Raw genomic sequence first — 25,290 nt, 5'->3', positions numbered from 1 at the left:
GAGAAGGCAAATTGAATGAGTCTCTTCCCTAAGGACATGACCTTATGTTACCCTCGCAACAATCTCCTGGGGTAAGCACAGCCGGTCCCGTGTTAGACAATCATTAAACAGCAAGAGTCCGACCGCCAGACTTCGCAGCCAGTAGCGATGGCGGTCCGGCTCAGCACTCACTGGTTTGGACAGTTACGTAATTAACGCCCAGAACCTCGAGCTTCCTTCCACCCCTGGGTTGGGCTCGCGTGCCGAGCCTCGCGACCTCAAACAGCACCCAAGAGAACGGTGGCGGTTGGCGAATCCGGGGAAGAGTTCCAACACGGGAGGTGGGGAGTGCGGTCACCATGAGTCTCATGTATAAAGCCCCCGAGCGCGCAGCGGGAACTAGAGGCCGGCCATGCCTCTAGTGGGGTGTGTCCGGGAGGCCCTGAGCTCCCTGATTGGCCGGTAGGATGACGAAAGCATTTACAGTAGGCCTTACAAGCAGTGGGAGCTTGCGTCAGCTTTGCGCTTTCAGGGTGGGAGGAGGGGGCGTGTCTGGCGGCTCAAGGGGCCCGCCGATTGGCTGGAAGGCACTGGAGCCGGGCTGCTCGGCGGGCCGCCCGAGGGCGGTGCCGTGGGCCTGGTCCCAGAGGTGGCGACCGGCTTCAGTGAGATGATCATGGCAGCTCGGACCGGTCAGAGGGCTCTAAGAAAGGTGGTTTCGGGATGCCGTCCAAAGTCGACGGCAGCGGCCGGAAGCCCGGCTTCGGCGCAGGGGTCTGCGCCGTACGTCAGGTAATGACAGGGGTGCTGCGACGGGGGTAGCTTTCGGCCTGGGCTTGGGGAATGGAGGGACCGAGGAATTTTGGGGTGAGGCGGCGCCGGACCGGATGCATTTCCGCGTCTCTAAAGGGACAGAGTGTCCTGAGATCGGCATTTGAGGTACTCGGGCTTTGCGCACGTCACCCCGGGCGGGAGGCTCGTCGGCCTGTACCAGACGCCGGGTCTGGGTTGGTGGCTCGCTACCCTCGCGAGAGGTGGTGAATCCTCGGCCGAGCGACTTTAGCCGCAGCTGATAAAGCGACTCTACAACTGGTAACTTGGGGTTCTTCCGGTCTCCTCCCCTACGGCCTGCTGCTGTTGTTGCTCTCGGAAAGTTTTAACTTTGCGGCCCAAGAGTTGCAGGCTGCCGGGCTGTGGGAGTTCGTGGCCCGGCGGTGAGCCCTCTTCTGTTCCTCCAGCGTGCCCGCTGGCCCGATGTCCTTTCCCAGTTTGGGGTAGGGGGTCTTTGACTCCGCCCTTTGGTGCTTGCAAAACTAAACGTAGCCAATACGATTTTTTTCCACTCCACTGTAACTTAGAGGTCCTGTAACCTTGAACCAGCCTTCGATTTTCCTGGTTGGTTCCTTTTTGGTGGGTGGAGGCGGAGACAGGAATGATTACATACTTCGACCACTTAGTTTCTTTTTACTAATGACTTTGTAATAAATTATGGTCGAAAATTATAGTGTTTAAGATGTATTCAGTTGTAAACAGTGCAGAATGAAGGGAGAAAGCACAAATGTCGAACTCCAGGAATTTAGATTTAATGAAGAATTTTTCAGTTACCCAAAACAGCCAACTCTAAATCCTTTTAGACAGATACTGGTTGAAATTGAAATAAAATAATCTCATATCGTTTAGTCCTGCAGAAGGAAACAACCTGAAAGAGGAGTTCTAAGCAGAACATAGCCTGTCATGCTTTAGATCTGTTTGTGTTACCCTTATAAAATGTTGGCTTGCAAATAAACAAAACTGTTACTTCTAAGAAAAAAATAAGATTGTTTTAATGATCAAAGGCTTAAATTCCAAGACAAATATTTATTGTTTATAATAATGAAGAGGGAGGAAGTTTATGAGCTCATTTTTAGGCAGAAGCATTAACATACGTTCTGGCCTTTATTATAGTAGAGTATTTGAGATGTAGTATTGGAAAGTTAGTGACAAAAAGCTGTCCTTCATCTGATTCGGTCTTAATTTCATGGTTTAACAATACATATGACTGTATGGCTCCTCATTGCAGTTGAAGATAATTATATTATTCTTGATAATGTGTGAAACTAGATGTGCTGTCCAGTGCTTTTAACCATAGTATGGGAACTCATCAGGAAAACTATTAGCTTGTTCTAAACACAGGTATTTCCTTTATGATTATAATCAGATTGTGTAAGGGTTTTTTGTGGGGTTTTTTGGGGGGGGCAGGGAGAAGGGGAGGTTGGGGCAATGGTATTACATAAACTTGGTACAAAATTCAAAACCATGTACAGTGAAAAGTAAGTTTCTTTGTCAACCAGTTCACTTCTTCAGAAGCAACGGTCAGCTTTTTTAAATAAAGGTTTTCAGAGATGCTGCCTTTTCTGATACTGATTTATCAGAAAATTATTAGGTGTGCTCAATATCTGTCACATAATTGGCTTCCAATAATAGGTAATAAGGTATCTATACAAAAAGTGGGGAAATAGGTAAAACTGTTGTAACAAAGTATGTTTTAGAAGGGAAACGTGATTAGGTATTTTGTACACCAGATTTGGTTTTTGTGATCAATACAATTAACAGAGATCCTAAATTATGTTATGTAACTTCCTAAAGGGGGAAGCTAAATTAACTGCCTAATTTTTTATTTCTGCTGTTCTTCTTCATTTAGCAGAGTAACTGTCATTCATTTTTATTGGTATAATCCAACTTCTAAGCAAACTCTATAGGTTAACTCTAAAGAAAATTCACAGTGGGCTTATTTTAATATTATCTCTGCCTTTAAAATAACAAATCGTATTTTTAAAGACTTTTGGGAACACTAACACTTTTATTCTCTCTAGGAGATGAATCTATCTAAAATAGGAACAAATTTTTCTCTCTAGAAGATGAATCTATCTAAAATCTCTTTTGACTAAAAAAGAATGTCATAGATATCTTTAAAATATGCTATTATCATCATTATAAAATCAAATACTACTTGTTATAGCCTAGAAAACTTAGGATTCTGAAAGCTATCTTGTTTTACTATATTTTCCCCATTGTTCATTTTTTTGAAGTGTTATTTAGAGCTGGATACATAAATATCCTAAAGTCTTAAAAGGGGCCAGTAAGTTCATCCATACAGTTCATCCATACAGTTTTATTCTTTTCCATTACATTTTATTTAATAGTTGTGCAGCCTTTAGCTTAACCATTTTCATTGACCTCTATTTCATTGACTCTGGAAGAAGCCCATCTAATTTTTATAAAGAATGTTAATTGTTCAAAAGTTCCTTCTTGTATTATGGAGCCCAAATTTGTCTCCCCCAGTTGGACTTGTGTTTTACATTTTGGAACCATATCCTCAGGTATAATCCCTATCTTCTGGCTGAATATTCCCAATTTCTTCAGCCATTCTTTGTTTGATTTGATTGTCTCTTCCTCCCCAACCAAACTGTAGGGTATCTATGTCCTTAAGGAAATTTTATTTATATGTAAATCCTATTTCATAAAGCAAATTTTATGTAGGACATAAGGAGATTTGACCAGGCCATCCATTCCCCTTTTAAAAAATAATTTGGGGGGGGCGCCTGGGTGGCTCAGCCGTTGAGCATCTGCCTTCAGCTCAGGTCATGATCCCAGGGTCCTGGCATTGAGCCCCGCATCGGGCTCCCTGCTCTGCGGGAAGCCTGCTTCTCCCTCTCCCACTCCCTTTGCTTGTGTTCCCTCTCTCGCTGTGTCCCTCTCTGTCAAATAAATACAATCTTTAAAAAAAAAAAAATTGGGGTCCACTAAGGAGTGTGTAACAGCTCACCTGCCAAATCAACTAGCCCTGAAAATGGATGGAGCTGGAGGGTCGGCCCATACCTGGGCATCAATGGCAGTTGGTGACCTGCGAGGGGGATGGGAGTTGGGGGGGAGCCGCAGCGATTCCCTCCCAACCCCCAACCTGTTTAAAAAACAAAAAATAAGAAATATTTTAAAAATAATTTGGGGGCGCCTGGGTGGCTCAATTGATGAGTGGCTGACACTTGATTTTGGTGCAGATTATGATCTCGGTCCTGGGATCAAGCCCCACCTTGGGCTCTACCCTCAGCAGGGAATCTGCTTCAGGATTCTCCCTCTGCCCCTCCAATGCACATGCTCTCTCTAATAAATAAATAAAATCTTTTTAAAAAATACTGTTTAAAAAATAATTTGAAGATTTGATTTAATGAAATAGCACTCTTTTACTTTGAATTCTTCAGCAGTTTCTCACTGAGGATAAATTCCAAATTGCTTTTTCCTGGTTAATAATTCCCAGCATGATCCAGCTCCAACCCATCTAACATCATTTCATGGTACTCTCCTGGCTTGCTTTACTGCTGCTACACTGTTAGTCTTTCTCAGTCTCTCAATACTGCTAAGCTCTTTCCCTGCTACCTGGAATGCCCCCCATCTACCTCTCCTCCTTCCATACATGTGTACACACACACACACACACACACACACACACATTTTTTATGTACATACATACCTATTTCTCTCTTTACGTGGCTAACTTCTTCCATTATGTTTCAGCTGAAATATAACCTCAGAGGACTTCCTAGACCGCCCTAACTAAAGGAGCTCCCAATTACATGTCTCCACCCCCATTTCTTTCTTAGCACTTTTTTTGAATCCTCAACTACAAAATAATCCTCATAAAGTTTATTTTTACCATTATATCCCTAGTGCCTAGCACAAAACAAAAGCTCAATAAGTATGTGAACTAATACATGAATAGTAGTATGAAATATGCGATAATCTTATTAGGGAAAGGAAAAAATATTCAGATGAAAAAAAGTATATCAGGCATCTTTATTTAGAAGTACCCAAAACAAGTAACATTCTAATTTCCTTGACATGTGTTTTTACATATGTGCATTGAAATGGAGATTGGAAGGGAAAGGAGAACAGAGCAACAGTTCTTTTTTTTTTAAATTTTATTTTATTATGTTACATTAGTCATCATACATTACATCATTATTTTGATGTAGTGTTCCATGATTCATTGTTTGCATGTAACACCCAGTGCTCCATGCAATATATGCCCTCCTTAATACCCATCACCGGGCTAACCCATCCCCACACCCCCTTCCCCTCTAAAACCCTCAGTCCATAGTCTCTCATGGTTCATCTCCCCCTCAGATTCCCCCCCTTCATTTTTCCCTTCCTATTATTTTTTTTTAACATATAATGTATTATTTGTTTCAGAGGTACAGATCTGTGATTCATCAGTCTTACATAATTCACAGTGCTCAGCATAGCACATACCCACCCCAATGTCCATCACCCAGCCACCCCATCCCTCCCACCCCCACCACTCCAGCAACCCTCAGTTTGTTTCCTGAGATTAAGAATTCCTCATATGATACTTGTCTTTCTCTGATTGACTTATTTCGCTTAGCATAATACCCTCTAGTTCCATCCACGTTGTTGCAAATGGCAAGATTTTGTTATTTTTTTGATGGCTGCATACTATTCCATTTTGTGTGTGTGTGTGTGTGTGTGTGTGTGTGTGTGTGTGTGTGTGTGTATACATATATACCACATCTTCTTTATCCATTCATCTGTCGATGGACATCTTGGCTCTTTCCATAGTTTGGCTATTGTGGACATGGCTGCTGTAAATATTGGGGTGCACATGCCCCTTTGGATCACTACATTTGTATCTTTGGGGTAAATGCTGAGTAGTGCAATTGCTGGGTTGTAGGGTAGCTCGATTTTCAACTTTTTGAGGAACCTCTGTACTGTTTTCCAGAGTGGCTGCATCAGCTTGCATTCCCACCAACAGTAGGAGGGTTCCCCTTTCTCCACATCCTTGCCAATATCTGTCATTTCCTGACTTGTTAATTTTAGCCATTCTGACGGGTGTGAGGTGGTATCTCATTGAGGTTTTGATTTGGATTTCCCTGATGCCAAGTGATGTTGAGCACTTTTTCATGTGTCTGTTGGCCATTTGGATGTCTTCTTTGGAAAAATGTCTGTTCATGTCTTCTGCCCATTTCTGGATTGGATTATTTGTTCTTTGGGTGTTGAATTTGATAAGTTCTTTGTAGATTTTGGATACTAGCTCTTTATCTGATATGTCATTCAGAACAGCACTAACAGGGCCACTCGATCTCCAATCTGAAGTCTCAGAGTAGATCAAGAATGAAGGAGCCTCTGTGGACCCAGCTGGGAAGACAACCTGGATAGATGAGTTAGAAAATAGATGATGAAGGGTTCCTGGTTGGCTCAGTCAGTAGAGCATGTGACTCTTGGTTTCAGGGTTATGAGTTTGAGCCCCACATTGGGGGTAGCGTTTACTTAAAAAAAAAAAAGAAAATAGATGATGAATATTCTAGCAAGTATATGGGAAGAATATGTTATACTATGTGACTATAGACTGAAAGCCAACTTTCTGGGAAAGACACCATTTGTGCCAGAAACTTCTAACCCTAACTATAAACTGTTACTTTTAGTTTTCTTTATGGTACTTAAGAAACTTATTTTTTGGGCGCCTGGGTAGCTCAATTGGTTAAGCGACTGCCTTCGGCTCAGGTCATGATCCTGGAGTCCCGGGATCGAGTCCCGCATCGGGTTCCCTGCTCGGCAGGGAGTCTGCTTCTCCCTCTGACCCTCCCCCCTCTCATGCTCTCTCTCTCTATCTCATTCTCTCTCAAATAAATAAATAAAATCTTTAAAAAAGGGTGCCTGGGTGGCTCAGTCGTTAAGCGTCTGCCTTCGGCTCAGGTCATGATCCTAGAGTCCTGGGATCGAGTCCCACATCGGAAGCCTGCTTCTCCCTCTCCCACTCCCCCTGCTTGTGTTCCTGCTCTCGCTATCTCTCTCTCTGTCAAATAAATAAATAAAATCTTTAAAAAAAAAAATCTTTAAAAAAAAAAAAGAAACTTATTTTTTTCCGTGTGCCTACGCATGCATGTGTGCACAACTGTGTGTGTGTGTGTGTGTATTTTCAGGAATAGTCTAAAGTTGCAAAGCCTTCTAAAGTGTGATAGTTACTGGGGTGCCAGGCTGGCTCAGTTGGTGGAGCATGTGACTCTTAATCTTGGGATCATGAGTTCGAGCCCCATGTTGGGTGTAGAGTTTACATTAAAAAAAAAATAACGTGTGATAGTATTTTACAATCTAATTTGTGTTTCCTCTTAATTTTCAGTGCTATGCTAAATCAAGTACTTTTTGTCTTTTTAGATATTTAGCTTCCTGTGGTATACTGATGAGCAGAACTCTACCACTACATACCTCAGTTTTGCCTAAGGAGATATATGCAAGAACCTTCTTCAGAATTGCTGCACCATTAATAAACAAAAGAAAAGAATATTCAGAGAGGAGAATTATAGGGTTTGTATATAATAATAGTTCTGCTGAAAGTATGTTCACAATTTTCTGTAGAGTATACACGACTTTTTTTCTGGATTTTCTTCTTACAGAATATGCTTTGGTTTTTCTAGATTGGCCTTTCCACAGTTTTTGCTGTTTTATAAATATTTGTTGAATGAACATAATTATATGGTAACTTTATAGGATAGATTTAAACCTTGATGTGTAAAGGAAATAATTGAACTGTTTAGACCTACATTTTTGTACACTGTTTGTTTCTATAGTGGCAACATTAGTGATATGTTGGGCCCAATATGTTTATTTATTTATTTATTTTTTAAGAGATTTTATTTATTTACTTGACAGAGAGAGACACAGCGAGAGAGGGAACACAAGCAGGGGGAACGGGAGAGGGAGAAGCAGGCTTCCTGCCGAGCAGGGAGCCTGATGCAGGGCTCAGTCCCAGGACCCTGGGATCATGACCTGAGCGGAAGGCAAACGCTTAACGACTGAGCCACCCAGGCGCCCTGGGCCCAATGTGTTTATGTAGCTCCCTCACATATAGACATACATGGGTAAGTAACATACAGATGTGCTAAGAGGCTCCTACCACCTGGAGTGTAGGTTGGCAAACTTTTTCTGTAAAGGACCAGATAGTAAATATGTTAGGTTTTGTGGACCATACTGTCTCTGTAGCAACTACTCAACTCTGTCATTGTAATTGTAGCCCAAACAACATATTGCTGTGGACCGTATGTAATAAATGGGTGTGACTGCATGCTAATAAAACTTTATTTGCAGAACCAGGCTTGGCCCCTGATCTAGGGGTATATACAGAAGAGAATAGAGAGACTACAGTTCTGCTAAACCAGAAATACAGCATCTGTTCATATGGGAATTTCTACAAGGGAGTCTTAATTCTCAACAGGCCATAAAGTATTACATGAATTCTTGTAAAAGTGCATTTCAATAATTTTTTCAGTTGCTTTTTCCGTTCTGATTTTTCTATAGTAAAGGACTTTAAGCAGACTCAGCTTTTGTCACTAAAATTACCTTTATTACTGGCTAAATCACTGTATTGGTCAAGGTAATGCTAGCAGCTATACAGGTAAAACCCCAAAGTTTATTTCTTTCTTATGTAAAGTTCAAGTGGGTATTCCCCATCCATTGGCAGCAGTTTAGGAACCTAAGCTCCATCTAAACTTGTGCCTTTTGTAATTCCTTAGTCTCTTAAGAAGATATACTTGATTCTAAACCACATTGGTCTGGAGGGGATTATTGGCAAGAATTAGTCATGTAATCCCATCTAAATGCAAGAGGGGAATTGGGAATAGTAGCCTCCGGGTGGGCAGCTTCTTCCCAGCAATAGCACCATGTAAAGAGAGCCTAAATAATTGGACAGGTTGACGTCTTTGCCAGAGCTGGTATCTGTTAAAAAGAGAAATGGCAATGAAAAGATAAATAGTGAATTGGTCTGTTTTACTTTTTTTTTTTAAAGATTTTATTTATTTATTTGACAGAGAGAGGGACAGTGAGAGAGGGAACACAAGCAGGGGGAGTGGGAGAGGGAGAAGCAGTCTTCCTGCTGAGCAGTGAGCCGGATGCAGGGCTCGATCCCAGGACCCTGGGATCATGACCTGAGCCAAAGGCAGATGCTTAACGACTGAGCCACCCTGGTGCCCGGTTTGTTTTACCTTTGAATCACTACCAATATCTTTTTTTTTTTTACTGTGTACCTGTCATTTGACAGGTATTTCTGGGTGCTTTATAGTGACATTTAATTCTCACAGTAGCCATAGAAACTAAGTGTTATTCCCATTTTAGAGATGAGGAAACTGAAGCTCATGGAGATAATGTCCATTAAGTGTCATGCATGATTCCTAAGATTATTTTTCCCCCGTATTTACTTATTGTTACTTCCTTATTCTTTCTCATGCTGAAATTCTTTTTATTACAAATTGGTCTTATCCAGTGATCATCTTATCTTTTTCCCCCGTATTTGACATAAACACATAATATTAGCTACTATTTATTAAGTGCTTTTTTTTTTTTTAAAGATTTTATTTATTTATTTGACAGAGAGAGACCAAGCGAGAGAGGGAACACAAGCAGAGGGAGGGGGAGAGGGAGAAGTAGGCTTCCCGTGGAGCAGGGTGCCTGATGCGGGGCTCGATCCCAGGACCCTGGGACCATGACCTGAGCCCAAGGCAGACGCTTAACGACTGAGCCACCCAGGTGCCCCTATTAAGTGCTTTTTTTAAATTAAAGATTTTATTTTTTTATTTGAGAGAGAGAAAGACAGCACACACACAAGCAGGGGAGGGGCAGAGGGACAAGCAGACTCCCTGCTGAGTGAGGAGCCTAACGTGGGCTCCATCCCAGGACCCTGAGATCGTGACCTGAGCCGAAGTCAGATGCTTAACTGACGGAGCCATCCAGGAGCCCCTTTATTAAATGCTTATTAAGCGTTGTGCACTATGCCAAAACTATTTCACTTAACCCTCAAAAGAACCCTGTAGAGGTACTTTTCAGTTATGGATGAAGAAAATAAAATTGAGAAGTTAAACAACCTACCCTGGGTCATGTGGCTTAGTTTTAGGGTTGGTATTTGAGTGTAGCCCTTTCTGACTACAAAGTCCATACCCTTGACCGCTGTGCTATACTGCTTTCTTAGTTGTTGTAGACTACTTTTATAACAGCTTCCACGCTGTTAAAACAGACCAATTCACTATTTATCTTTTCATTGCCATTTCTCTTTTTAACAGATACCAGCTCTGGCAAAGACGTCAACCTGTCCAATTATTTAGGCTCTCTTTACATGGTGCTATTGCTGGGAAGAAGCTGCCCACCCGGAGGCTACTATTCCCAATTCCCCTCTTGCATTTAGATGGGATTACATGACTAGTTCTTGCCAATAATCCCCTCCAGACCAATGTGGTTTAGAATCAAGTATATCTTCTTAAGAGACTAAGGAATTACAAAAGGCACAAGTTTAGATGGAGCTTAGGTTCCTAAACTGCAGGTTTCATACTTCTTCATGGGACTTATTTTAGCATTTATTTCAAAGTGACTAAAACCTGGGAAGTTTGGGAGGTAGGGTTTTTTTTTCCCCCTCCCCTCTACTGTGGACCTCATTTCATGATAATACTTTGAAAACAATGTTTTATTTTGTTTTCATCTTGAATTACTTAATTTTTTCACTTTAAATTCAATTAATTAACATATAATATATTATTAGTTTTAGAGGTACAGGTCAGTGATTCATCAGTCTTAAATGATAACCAGTGCTCATTACATCATGTGCCCTCCTTAATGTCCATCACCCAATTACACCATCCCCCCACTCCCCTCCCCTCCAGCAGCCCTCTGTTTCCTGTAATTAAGAATTTCTTGGGGCACCTGGGTGGCTCAGTCGTTAAGCGTCTGCCTTCGTCTCAGGTCATGATCCCAGGGTCCTGAGATCGAGCCCTGCATCGGGCTCCCTGCTCGGCAGGAAGCCTGCTTCTCCCTCTCCAACTCCCCCTGCTTGTGTTCCCTCTCTCACTGTGTCTCTCTCTGTCAAATAAATAAAATCTTAAAAAAAAAAAAGTCTCTTACTGTTTGTCTCCCTCTCAGATTTCGTCTCATTTATTTTTTCCTCTCTTCTGTGATTCTCTGTGTTGTTTCTTAAATTCCACATATTAGTGAGATCATATGATAATTGTCCTTCTCTGATTGACTTATTTCGCTCAGTATAATACCCTCTAGTTCCATCCACGTTGTTGCAAATGGCAAGACTTCATTTTGATGGCTGAGTAGTATTCCATTATATGTATTTGTGTGTGTGTATATATATATGTATATATTTATCTTGATGAAGTCCCAATAGTTCATTTTTGCCTTTGTTTCCCTTGCCTTGGGGACGTGTCTAGCAAGAAGTTGCTGCAGCCGAGGTCACAGACGTTGCTGCCTGTGTTCTCTAGGATTTTGATGGATTCCTGTCTCACATTTAAGTCTCATCCATTTGGAGTCTATTTTTGTATGTGGTATAAGGAAATGGTCCAGTTTCATTCTTCTGCATGTGGCTGTCCAATTTTCCCAACACCATTTGTTAAAGAGACTGTCTTTTTTCCATTGGATATTCTTTCCTGCTTTGTGGAAGATGAGTTGACCATAGAGTTGAGGGTCGATTTCTGGCTTCTCTCTTCTGTTCCATTGATCTGTGTGCCTGTTTTTGTGCCACTACCATACTGTCTTGATGATTACAGCTTTGTAATAGAGCTTGAAGTCTGGCATTGTGATCCCACCAGCTTTGGGTTTTGTTTTTTTTTTCCAACATTCCTTTGGCTATTTGGGGTCTTTTCTGGTTCCACATAAATTTTAGGATTATTTATTCCAGCTCTGTGAAAAAAGTTGATGGTATTGTGATAGGGATTGCATTGAATGTGTAGATTGCTCTTGGTAGCATAGACATTTTAACAATTTGTTCTAATCCATGAGCATGGAACATTTTTCCATTTCTTTGTGTCTTCCCCAGTTTCTTTCATGAGTATTCTATAATTTTCTGCATAGAGACCTTTGCTTCTTTGGTTAGGTTTATTTGTAGGTATTTTATGGTTTTGGATGCAATTGTAAATGGGACAGACTCCTTAATTTCTCTTTCTTCTGTCTCATTGTTAATGTATAGAAATGCAATGGATTTCTGTGCATTGATTATATATCCTGACGCTTTGTTGAATTCCAGTATGAGTTCTAGCAATTTGGGGGTGGAGTCTTTTGGGTTTTCCACATAGAGTATCATGTCATCTGTGAAGAATGAGAGTTTGACTTCTTTACCGATTCAGATGCCCTTCATTTCTTTTTGTTACCTGATTACTGAGGCTAGGACTTCTAGTACTATGTTGAACAACAGTGGTGATAGTGAACATCCCTGTTGTATTCCTGACTTTAGGGGAAAAGCGCTCAGTTTTTCCCCATTGAGAATGATAGTCTCTGTGGGCTTTTTGTATATGGCTTTTATGATATTGAGATACGTTCCCTCCAGCCCTACACTGTGAAGAGTTTTAATAAAGAAAGGATGCTGTAATTTGTCAGATGCTTTTTCTACACCCATTGAGAGGATCATATGGTTCTTGTCCTTTCTTTTATTAATGTAGTGTATTACATTGACTGGTTTGTGGATGTTGAACTACCCTTGCAGCCCAGGAATAAATCCCACTTGGTCGTGGCTAGTAGTCCTTTTAAGGTACTGTTGGATTCTGTTGGCAAGCATCTTGGTGAGAATTCTTGCATCCATGTTCATCAGGGATATTGGTCTGTATTTCTCCTTTTTGGTGGGGTCTTTGTCTGGTTTTGGGATCAAGGTCATACTGGCCTCATAGAAATTGTTGGGAAGTTTTCCTTCTATTTCTGTTTTTTGAAACAGCTTCAGAAGAATATATTAATTCTTTCTTTCTTTATTTTTTTATTATTATTATTTTTTAAATTTCACTCAGCTTTAATTACAGTCATGCATTTTAAATTCAAACAGGTGACCAAATGTGAAGCATTCAGAATAATCTGATTACAAGTCTGGTTAACTGAAAACAAAGACTTCTCCGTAAAAAACATAGTTTTCTATGCATTCCTGTAAAATAGAGCTAGATCTACAAAGTAATCTATTTAACAGGTTGTAACTGGGGCAGTGTGACAAAAAGTAAAAGCAAATGGCTTAATTCTTATGGATACATTAGATTTGATGCTGCTTCATAATCTGCTTACAAAAATAAAAAACCAGTATATTATTGTCTTGATTTGTAGGTTTTCTTCCCATGTCAGTAAAGTGAAGAGCTTTTCCTTGTTTTTCACACAAGCAAATCTTGTAGCATTAGCCCTTAGGAAGGTTACTGCAAACTATTTTCATGGGCAGACAGTGATCCCTCATTTGCAAGGTTGTTCGTCAGTGACATCTATAGCTCCATTATTCTTCTTCAACCTCCAGGATGCTGGGTAAGATTGTTAGGTTCCAACCAAGTATTCTCTCACGTGTTTTCGAATTTTCCTTTGCCATCTCAACATCTCCAGGTAACAGTTCCGTTACACCACTGAGAGCCACTGCTCCTGCAGGGGACCAGTATTTTGGAAAACTAAGCATTTTTACAGAACGGCAGTCGAAGGTTTTCAGTACCAGAACCCTGCCTTTCACTAATCTGGTTTGCACACAGCGCCACCTGGGCACAGTACCACTCAAATCTCAGACAAGGTCGGAGACCGCCCATTTTCAAATAATCTTTTGATCTACCACCAAAGTGGGGCCTCCCAAGTCCAGATGTAAAAGCTAATTCTTCTTTTTTTAAAGATTTTATTTATTTGACACAGAGAGAGAGTGAGAAAGAGAGCATAAGCAGGGGGAGAGGCAGGCAGATGAGGAGGGAGAAGCAGGCTCCCCACTGAGCAAGGAGCCTGCTGTGGAACTCGAACCCAGGACCCTGGGATCATGACCTGAGCCAAAGGCAGATGCTTAACTGACTGAGCTACCCAGGTGTCCCAGTATTAATTCTTCTTTAAATGTTTGGTAGAATTCCCCTGGGAAGCCATCCAGCCCTGGGCTTTTGTTTGTTGGGAGATTTTTGATTACTGCTTCAATTTCCTTGCTGGTTATGGGTCTGTTCAGGTTTTCTGTGTCTTCCTGTTTCAGTTTTGGTAGTTTATATGTCTCTAGGAATGCATCCATTTCTTCTAGGTTGCCTAATTTGTTGGCATATAGTTGCTCATCATATGTTCTTTTTTTTTTTTTTAAAAGATTTTATTTATTTGAGAGAGAGAGAAAGTGAGAGAGAGCATGAGAGGGGAGAGGGTCAGAGGGAGAAGCAGCCTCCCCACTGAGCAGGGAGCCCGACGTGGGACTCGATCCCGGGACTCCAGGATCATGACCCGAGCTGAAGGCAGTCGCCCAACCAACTGAGCCACCCAGGCGCCCCTCATCATATGTTCTTATAATTGTATTTCTTCGGTGTTGGTTGTGATCTCCTCTTTCATTCATGATTTTATTTATTTGGGTCCTTTCTCTTTTCTTTTTGATAAGTCTGACCAGGGGCTTTTCAATCTTATTAATTCTTTTCAATGGACCAGCGCCTAGTTCTGTTGAACCTGGTTTCTATTTCATTGATTTCTGCTCTAATCTTTATTATTTCTCTTCTCTTGCTGGGTTTAGGCTTTATTTGCTTTTTTTCTCCAGCTCCTTTAGGTGTAAGTTTAGGTTGTGTATTTGAGACCTTTCTTGTTTCTTGAGGAAGGCTTGTATTGCTATAAACTTCCCTCCTAGGACCGCCTTTGCTGTATCCCAAAGATTTTGAACAGTTGTGTTTTTATTTTCATTTGTTTCCATGAATTTTTTTAATTCTTCTTTAATTTCTTGGTTGACCATTCATTCTTTAGTAGGATGCTCTTTAGCCTCCTTGTATTTGAGTTCTTTCCAAAATTTGCTCTTGTGATTGAGTTCCAGTTTCAAAGCATTGTGGTCCAAAAGTATGCAGGGAATGATCCCAGTCTTTTGGTACCTGATTTGTGACCCAGTATGTGATCTATTCTGGAGAATGTTCCATGTGCACTTTAGAAGAATGTGTATTCTGTTGCTTTCAAATGGAAATGCTCTGAATGTAGCTGTAAAGTCCATCTGGTCCAGAGTGTCATTCAAAACCCTTGTTTCCTTGTTGACCTTCTGCTTAGATGTTCTGTCCATTGCAGTGATCAAGCCCCATGTTTGTTTCCCTGCTGAGCCGGCAGTCTGCTTCTCTCTCTCCCTCTCCCTTTGCCCCCTCCCCTCTGCTCGTGTTCTCTCAGATAAATAAAATCTTAAAAAAAAACCCTATTGTTTAATCTGTGTCCTTCTAGGGCCTTTAAAATATATTTTTGTTACAGTTATTATATTGATATAACAATTAGTTTCAGGAAAAAATAAATATCAGTTTAAAAGTGAGAAATACAGTATTTATTTATAATTTTTCCTAAATGGATAATAGAATCGTTCATATCCTGTCTGCTTTGTAAAGTGCTTTTTTTCATATAAGAATATATTGTAAACCTCTTTGCTCTAAAGTATATATTTGATCTTAAAAAAAAATAAACTTAAAAACAAAGAGGGAGGTGCCTGTCTGGCTAAGTCAGAAGAGCATGCAACTCTTGATCTCAGGGTCATGAGTTTGAGCCCCATTTTGGGTGTGGAGATTACTAAAATAAATAAATAAACTTTAAAGTATATATTTGATTCTAATTCTTATAAATAACTGGTACAGAGTTCCACAGTATGGATATGCCATAATTTTTAATAATTTTTATTATATTAAGCATTTACTAATGTCTATTAACTGATAAGTATTTAAGTTGCTTCCAGTTGAGTTTTTTTCTTTTTTTTAAGATTTTATTTATTCATTTGAGAGTGAGCACACGAGCAGGGGGAGGGGTGGGGAGGCAGAGGGTGAAGCAGATTCCTCACTGAGCAGGGAGCCCGATGCGGGACTCTATCCCAGGACCCTGAGGTCATGACCTGAGCCAAAGGCAGATGCTTAAGCATCTGAGCCACCCAGGTGCCCTGATTTTTTTTTTTTTCTCAAACCCTCAATTTTTAAATGCTGGCCGCTAATTAAAATTTCAAAAACCACATGTGTAAGCCAGATTCAACCTGTGGTATGCTAAATTATGACCTCTGCTTTATGCAAATATTTAGCTCCCTTTTTTCTTTTTGTATTGCTTTGAAGTCATTCATTTCAATGTGTGGTTTAGCATAATTACCAAATGATTTATTGCCTTGTACACACTAAGCTTTATTTATATTCAATTTAAAGTATCTATATGCCTTTTAGGGCGCCTGGGTGGCTCAGTTGGTTAAGCGACTGCCTTCGGCTCAGGTAGTGATCCTGGAGTCCCGGGATCGAGTCCCACATCGGGCTCCCTGCTCGGCGGGGAGTCTGCTTCTCCCTCTGACCCTCCTCCCTCTCATGCTCTCTGTCTCTCATTCTCTCTCTCTCAAATAAATAAATAAAATCTTAAAAAAATTAAAATAAAAAAAATAAAGTATCTATATGCCTTTTAAATAGGTGTAGTTAACACCTCTCTCTTTTTTGTTTTTTTCAAGATATTCTATGCAGGAAATGTATGATGTGGTATCAGGAATGGAGGATTACAAGCATTTTGTTCCTTGGTGCAAAAAATCAGATGTGATATCAAAGAGAACTGGATACTGCAAAACACGATTAGAAATTGGATTTCCACCTGTGCTGGAGCGCTACACATCAGTAGTAACCCTGGTGAAACCACATTTGGTAAAGGTAATAGTTTTGGTTTTCATTGCTTTTAAATATTTCCCAAGTATTGATTGTATCAAATAGTTTAAAGTATAATAGCTTAAAAGTATTTCCCTAAACTAATCAGAGATGGAAGGGAAAAAACAAATGATTTCTTATGTCTCCTAACTGTGCTGTTTTATACAATATTAGCATTATTCTTAAACAGAAATTTGACTAGAATATGTAAATAAGAAGCTTTTTCTTTTTTTCTTCAGTTGAGGATTACTGACCCTTAGGAAAGATTGGACCACACAAGTGAAAAATGTTTAAAGTTAATTTTTGTGCTAGTTTTTTTAAAAGTTAAGGAAGAGAAAGTCAGAGGATGAAGAAAGGTAGAAAAGATACAAATGTGGATAACATAAACATTGTTGAGGTCATCCTGCCATGCGGTGGGTACTGAAATGCCAGGTACTGTTACAAGTATTGTATTGATCATCTTATCCTTGTCAAAAGAGGGGACATGTATAGACAGATACCCAGGCTTAAACACACAAAAAAGGCAGAATTCCATAGAGTTCTTTTGAATTCCTAGAGTTTGGTGACCAAAGACTTAAAGCTTAGTTGTGTTTTATGCCCATAGGATATCATTTCTTGGTAATTAGCCAGAGCTAAATGCCTTTGTCAGCTTCTTGTTAGGCATTGAAGGAGGTGGCGTCTCTCATACCAGAGAGAGTCTACTGTCCAGCAAAGCTAAGACTTGGAGTCCACATTCATCTTACTCTCAAACTTGAACTCCACTTAAAAGGCCGTGCCTCACTGGGACTTTGCCATTATGAATGTTTCCACCTGTTTGTCTCATAGTTTTGGGTTCTGTACTGCACTGTCTCTCTTACAATAGCTAACATTTATCAAGCTCTTTGTAGTGCTTTACTTGAATTATTCATTTAGTCTTCGCTACAGCCCTTTCAGATCCAAATGTTACCGTTCTCCATCTTGCAGTTGAGCAAATTAAGGCTTAGAAGAGTTAGATAACTTGACCAAGGTTACAGAGCCAAGACTCTGGTTCAGTCTTTCTGACACCAGTGAGTATCTCTATAATCTTTAAATATTTTTCTGTTTCTTGACCTCAGTCTCTTAAAACTTTAAATCTTCATGTATTATGCTACATCTAAATAAAAGAACTCTTGGGGGAAAAAAAGAAAAACAACCTGCTTCTGGTTACGCGTTCAGCATGGCGTCTACTTGGAATTTCTCTCTCTCTCTCCCTCTGCCCCTGTGTGCACATGCTCTCTCTCTCAGATGAATAAGTAAATCTTTAAAAAGAAAGAAAGAAAAAAATCTTCATAATAACATGTATGAAATGATCATTGCTATCTCAGTTTATGAGGATTAGAAAAATTACGAACGTTATGCAAATTCATACTATATGTCAGATCCCAAAGCTATTTTTCCATTAAAATAAGCTGCTTCACTTAATGTGCCAATTTATTATTTGAAGTTGTATTTGAGAGTAACACACAGCTATGTATGCTCGGATTTCAGTCATCCCTGGGTTCACATTTTGGATTTTTTTTTTTTTTAAGATTTTATTTATTTATTTGAGAGAGAGAGAATGAGAGATAGAGAGCACAAGAGGGAAGAGAGTCAGAGGGAGAAGCAGACTCCCTGCCGAGCAGGGAGGCTGATGCGGGACACGATCCCGGGACTCCAGGATCATGACCTGAGCCGAAGGCAGTCGCTTAACCAACTGACCACCCAGGCGCCCAACACATTTTGGATTTTAATACCTAATACAAGCATGTGGCATAGAACGCAAATCATTAAAACCAAGGGGACAGCAGAAGCCATGTGACTTTTTTCTGCAAATTATTATTTGCCCCAAATGTGCCTGTGACATGTCAGTAATTCTATTGTACATGAATATGTAATGGCCAGAAGCCCTTGAAAGTTTTCAGCAGATTTAATAGAGGCATTGGTTCCATGAATCTTACTACCTGAGTCACAGTACAAACATTTTACATGCCATAGTTTGTATGGTCTGGGTCAGTTCAGTCAGAACAACCAGTTGTAGGTCATCATCATAATACCTCCTATTGTGGTCAGTATCTGTGCTGTTAGAAACGAGGCCTTTAGCAATATCTAAACATACCAGTAAAAATCTGTGGGTCCTTGGGCTAGATTATTGGTATGAATACAGCACTGCCACATTTTGTGAAAAAGTAGTCAGAAGAAGTTGGTATATTATAATGATTATTCCCAATAACTGTTTCTCCTTCACTGTTAAATTTCCTATAAGCTGCCTTTTTTTTTTTTCTTTGAGAGAGAAAATCTTAAGCAGGCTCCACTCTCAGTGTGGACCCTGATATGGGGCTCAATCTCATGACCCTGAGACCATGACCTGAGCTGAAATCAAGAGTCGGATGATTAACTGACTGAGCCACCTAGGCACTCCTCCTATAAACTTCTTATGTGATTGTAAAGAAGGGTAGAACATATTACCTTAAAGTTGGGTAACTGAAATAATAAGATTTTATAATAGATTGTTGATGCTTTTAAAAATTAGATGGTCTTAGTTGGTCCGAGGGTTGTGGGTTATTGTTAAGCTGTTTAAAAATTAGATGGTCTTTATTGAACTATATATAAAACCGAACCCTTTGAAGAAAATTTTCACTTTTCTCCAGTGACTTAGCATAATGGGACTAAATTTAGCTATTAGCATTTTGATGACTACTATTTTATCATGTCTAAATAAATTTTTAAACATTCATTGGTTTCCATTTTAACACTAAAATATTTTCTTTTATGAATGTGAAATAGAGCATTTCTTTGTAAATGCTTTTTAGTATGGATGCAGTTGGATTTTCTTTATAATGATTCTACCATGTTTTCATCTGATAATTGATTCAAAAGAGTTTAGATGAAGAGGAAGTGAGGAATAAACTGTAAATATATTTTAAGCTCTTTGGCTTCCAGTTTAAACTATCTGTGGAGAGATCCAGATATAGTCAGAATTAATCCTGCGTTCTGTGTTTAGGGAGGCAATAGCTGGGGAAGAAAAAGTACACTTTGGGGGAAAAGAGTTTATCTGTACAAGTCCTTTTTGCTAATCTGTAGTGTATAGGCTCAGGGAGGGATGTCTAAATGTTAAGAGGAATAAGTTATCAAAGAAAAAAGGGATAGAGGCACCTGGATTCTCTCTCTGCCTCTCCTGCTCCCCCTACAGCTCCCTCCCCCGCCCACTTGTGAGTGCTCTCTCTCTCTTAAAAAAAAAAAAGAAAGAAAGGGTAGAGGGACTTGATTATTTATTGGCCCCAGGATATGCCAAAAGAGCTGGAAGCTTAAGCCTTAATTGGGGAGGGGGGTGTTGACTTTTTTTGGGGGGGGTTTAAAAGATTTTATTTATTAGAGCACTTGCACATGTACACAAGTGAAGGGAGGGAGCAGAGGGAAAGGGAGAAGCAGACTCCCCAGTGAGCAGGGAGCCTGACTGACATGGGGCTTGATCCCAGGACCCTGAGATCATGACCTGAGCCAAAGGCAGAGGCTTAACCACCTGAGCCACCCAGGCGCCCGGGTGTTGACTTTGAAACAAGGATTTAAAAGATGGTTTGCTGCTGAGGGAAGGTGATATGTTTTCTTGAGATCATTTGTCTACTAGTATTAAGGCCCAGAGAGCATCTTAGGATAGTAAGTAAAGAAGCTGAACTTCTTTCAAAATCATAACCAGTCCTGACAATCTACTAGTGACTGTGATTCTGGCCACGATTTTTCACACTGCAGGAGGCAACTCTTAGTGGGTCTCAGTCAGCCTTCTTTTAATGATATAGAATGGGAAATATCAGGGTGCACTGTACATAATATCTCTACTGTGTTTCAGTGTATACATACACATATAAAATAAACATGAGCACTGAAGAGGTTAGAGGTTAGAAAGCAGTGGATCAGGGACATGGGTCAGGGCCAGACTCAGGAAAACTAGAACCACGGTTATCCTTAGAAATAGAGAATAATGAGTGAAGGAAGGACTAAATGTGAAAGACAAGAGAAAAATCTTTGGGTAGGAAAGGAGAATTCTAGTACCCTACTTAGGATCTGTTCCAGATACCTTATAAATATTTTAGACATGTCATAGTGATGGTATAAAATAGGTCTTATACTCATTTTATAGATTTAAGGAAATATGGTACAGGGAATTAACTTGTTTAGGATTACTTATAAATGGCAGGGCCGGAAATAAACTTCCAGAAAAGTCACTTTCTGTTTTGCTGCTGGAGGAGAAAACTCTAAGCACCCTGAGTGACAGCAGTGAAAAGGGGAACTGACAATCTTGGGGATCCCAGGAGAAAAGAAAATGGTTTATATTGGCAAGAGGTCACTTCCTAGTACCAAACTGAAAATGAAATGTTTTTTTAATCACCTGTGGTCTGACCTGCAAACATATTTTAAAAAAGAAATCATCCTCGGGGCGCCTGGGTGTCTCAGTTGGTTAAGCGACCGACTCTTATTTTCTGCTCAGGTTGTGATCTCGGTCATGAGGTCAAGCCCTGCGTCGCCCATGCTCAGCACAGAGTCTGCTTAAGAATCTCTCCCTCTGCCCCTCACCCCCCCCATGCTTTCTCTTGCTCTCTCTCTAAAATAAATAAATCTTTACAAATTAAAAAATTAAAAAAAAATAATTCTCAGTTGTAGATTCTGGACAATCTAAATGGATTTTACTGCAATCTTGTTTTTTCATTTTGTTCTAGGCATCCTGTACTGACGGAAGGCTTTTCAATCATTTGGAGACTGTTTGGCGTTTTAGCCCAGGTCTTCCTGGCTACCCAAGAACTTGTACCTTGGATTTTTCAGTAAGTCTCTCATACAGCCCTTGGTTTGTTCCAAGTATCAGGTGAAGATAAAGAAGGAATAATCCATTGATTAGAATCCAGCTGCTGTAATTAATCTTATGTGCACAGGGATTACTAAAAGGTGCTTTCAGAAAATCTCAAATTTCTGAATATTGAATTCATCTTTCTGAATTCAGAAAATCTCAAATCTCAAATCTCTTTTTTAAAATATGTTTGTAGGTCAGACCACAGGTGATTAAAAAAACATCTCATTTTCAGTTCGGTATTAGGAAGTGACCTCTTGCCAATATACCATCCTGAACGCACCTGATCTCAGAAGCTAAGCAGGGTGGGGCCTGGTTAGTACTTGGATGGGAGACCTCTTGCCAATATAAGCCATTTTCTTTTCTTCTGGGATTCCCAAGATTGTCAGTTCCCCTTTCACTGCTGTCACTCAGGGTGCTTTTTCTGTGCTAACTTTATAAGAAAGAATACTAATGAATCTTTCTCTTTTTCTGTTCCTTGAAACCTTGAATAGTCATTCCTTCTCTATTTTCTGATTTTTATAGGTCCATAGATTATAAGATACATATTAAGACTTCACTAAGAGCTTAATAACAGTTTACTAACACCAAATGAAATCTACACATTGATTTATGATGCAGAAGTAAAGTGCAGAAGGAAAATATGTTTTTTAAAATCTAGGGACTACGGTATTTCCTTGTTCTCACATCACCTTGGTTATAGAAACTTAAAGCCACTTGTGGCTTTTCTTTGAACAGATAATACATGAGTTATTCTCTGTATTTGTAACTCAGGCATTGCATTTCAAGAAATAGTCATAATTTTGATTACATTGCTATATGCTGATGTTCTCAGCTCTTGAGTTATTTTCATTCAAAAATTAGTGGACATTAAAGGAACAGTTGGGGAAATTTGAATAAGGCCTGTGTAGATTATAGTGTTATTATCTAGTAACATTAACTCTTAATTTCCTGGCTTTAATAATTGCATTGTGGTTATATAAGATATTAAAAAAGGGAAATCTGGGTGATGGGTGTATGAGAAATCTTTGTACTATTTTTGTAACTTTTTTTATAAATTTGAAATTACTTCAAAATGAAAAATTACCAAAGAAAGGAAAATTAAAGCAGTTTTAGAGGTTAGTGGATATTTGGTCCTTAAAATACTATTTCTCAAAGCACCTGCCTTGACTTATATCTTGAGGAGATATAAATGAAGTTCTAAATCATTGTTGACTTTAAGAATGTAACACCTACCCCATCTGTTTTGTGGATCAGTCTCTTCCTGCTGCTACTTCTTCTAGGAATACCTATTGGAAGGATTAGTTCCCTTCTTTATTTCCTTTTGAGAGATAGGTTAGATCTAAAAGGGGCACATTAAAAAGAAGCCAGAATAATACAGTATTCATTCAGTAAAGCTTTTTTCCAGTTTTCTTTAACTAGAAATAATAAAAGCAGATTATTTGTCTTGAAATGAAATTCAGGTCTTGTCTACTTAAGCTTACAGTGTCAGCATTAGTTGTGCTTACTGTGGAAACTAAGTCTCCGTCTTCTGAGGGGTGTTAAAAAATGTCATCTAGGTATACCCATACGGCTCCGCCTTAGATACTGGCCAAGCAGCCCATTTCACAGTGTAAGTAGAGACTGAGTAAAAGAAAGATCTTCCTAAAATAATTAAGCTTTTCCTACAAATTTCTTTTGAATTGAGTACCACTACCCTAAGTAGAGACTGAGTAAAAGAAAGATCTTCCTAAAATAATTAACCTTTTCCTACAGATTTCTTTTGAATTTCGCTCCCTTCTACACTCTCAGCTTGCCACACTGTTTTTCGATGAAGTTGTAAAGCAGATGGTAGCTGCCTTTGAAAGAAGAGCATGTAAGCTGTATGGTCCGGAAACAAATATACCTCGGGAATTAATGCTTCATGAAGTTCATCACACGTAAAGGGAAAAAGAACTGTTCACTTACTTGTAACTTTATTTACTTTTAGGAAGTGCTTTTATCATTTGCTTTCAGAAGTCAGAAAGCATTTGTTAAACCCAGATTTGATTATAAACCTGCACCATTGAGAATTTGCACTTGGAATATGGAACCACATGTATATAGAATTCAATCAAGTGTAATTCAAAGTAATGTGTATATTAGCATATTTACGATAATGGGATGTCATCACTATTGCTAGAATATGGACATCACTCTTATCAGAAATTGAAACTGTAAATTTAAGCCTTTTAATTATCACCTTATTTGAAAGAGGTTAGTTGAGATACTCACATAGTATGTATTATATTAACCATATCACCTTTAAGTTATTAAATTCAGACTATTTATAACTTATTGTCATAGGACCTGCCTCTTAGCTTAGAATATTTGGGTAATCATCAGATATTTAAAGTAAACTTTGACTTAAAAATACTGTTAATGAAGGTTCCTCGGCTACTTTTCTTATTTTTAAATTGTTCTTATGGGTAGTAGGTAAATTCAGTGCCATATTCAGTGAGATTAACTCCCAGATAAACAATGAATATTTTTTTTGGTGAGTGGTCCAGAGCTTTAAGCTAGTTCTCTTGTAGTTTGCAACCCTCTCCCAGGTACTTTCACTGCTCTTTCAGTAATGCCGATTGTTCGTCAAATTTTGTCTACAGTAGTGGGTAATGGATGATTAGTTGGTTGATATGTTTCCAGCACCATGCTTCCCTATTTCCTATTTATTGTGTGTACTCACTTTCAATAATATATTTCAAACTGATATTTTTATAAACAAATCAATGTCCAAGGACTGAAGTGGTAACTTAATAAAGTTAATTTGTTTATTTTTTGTACAGTTACTTTGGTTATTGAAATCCTCCTGTATTATTTCCATGTGTATTTTAACTAGACACAGTGAAGTTTAATTGTAGCATTTTATGAAACAAATCTGGGCAAAATTGTCTTCCTTTAATTAATACTGATCTTCCCTCTTTTCACTCCATACACAACAACCCTCTTAAATTACCTTTCTAGTCAGAGTGCTATTTGTTTCCTCAGATAAACAGGGTATGCCAGTAATTAGCTCCCTACATAAAAGCATGTTTCCAATAAATCTGTTTTGAGTGCCTGCTGTGTGCCACTTGCTGGTTTATACGGTGGTGAAGGACTCCTGCAGTCTACTCACATGGAACTGGTTGGGGTTCCACACAGGTAAAGCAGTATCTTTCCACTTACCAATGAGGTATCCCCTCAGAGTATCTGTAGTTTGTATATAATTACCTTTTATTTATTTCTTTTAAAGATTTTGTTGATTTATTAGAGAGAGAGAGAACATGAGCGGGGCGGGGGGAGGGAAGAGGGACAAGCCAACACCGGCTGAGCAGGGAGCCCAGTGTGGGGCTCGATCCCAACCAAGACCCTGAGATCATGACCTGAGCCGAAGGCAGACGCTTAACCGTCTGAGACACCCAGTCACCCCCATAATTACTTTTTAAATAACAAAATTTTTTTCAAATGGCAGAGATAAGACCCAGATAATTTTTTATCCCTGTATGTATTACTTTTCTTTTGATGGATATAAGAACCTGAACTTTACCACTATTCTTGTAAATGCCATAGATAAGCTCTCAGGTTCAGAATCTAACTTAGTGGTTGGGATCTAACTGGGCTGCTATTATGAGAGTATGTAGATGGTATTTTGGTGAGGGATCCCGGGAATACACAACTATCACCTTGATCTAGCCATCCATCTTAGTCAACCATGAGGTTCCCTAAGTATGGTGAGAACCCAGGTTACAGTAAGTAGAGACAGGATACAATATACCCAGGCATTCTGGCTCCAGTACCTATGCTCTTTGCTTTACCTATTAAAACACTCTGGAGGCCATGACCTGTGGACTTAAGTGTGGCGTCAGT

The 25,290-nt window shown here is 39.5% G+C and overlaps 1 protein-coding gene across 3 annotated transcripts; it reads left to right on the top strand.

Moving 5' to 3' along the window:
* Positions 1 to 541: 541 nt before the first annotated feature.
* COQ10B (coenzyme Q10B) lies at positions 542 to 24,321 on the top strand. Of its 3 annotated transcripts, none has more exons than XM_025894117.2 (5): positions 542 to 771; positions 7,186 to 7,335; positions 16,406 to 16,598; positions 21,302 to 21,403; positions 23,182 to 24,321. In XM_025894117.2, exons 1-5 carry the CDS (start codon positions 650 to 652, stop codon positions 23,347 to 23,349), a joined length of 735 nt encoding a protein of 244 aa, XP_025749902.1. In that variant the 5' UTR covers positions 542 to 649; the 3' UTR covers positions 23,350 to 24,321. The 3 variants fall into 3 exon arrangements, with proteins under 3 accessions (XP_025749902.1, XP_025749919.1, XP_025749911.1); XM_025894134.2 differs by lacking the exon at positions 542 to 771 and adding an exon at positions 958 to 1,071; XM_025894126.2 differs by lacking the exon at positions 542 to 771 and adding an exon at positions 1,084 to 1,193.
* Positions 24,322 to 25,290: the final 969 nt, after the last annotated feature.

The sequence above is a fragment of the Callorhinus ursinus genome, unplaced genomic scaffold, assembly GCF_003265705.2.
Source record: "Callorhinus ursinus isolate GAN/ISIS: 27379988/994484 unplaced genomic scaffold, GSC_fseal_2.0 scaffold2, whole genome shotgun sequence".
Taxonomy (NCBI): domain Eukaryota; kingdom Metazoa; phylum Chordata; class Mammalia; order Carnivora; family Otariidae; genus Callorhinus; species Callorhinus ursinus.
This window is presented reverse-complemented; position numbering and strand designations above follow the sequence as displayed.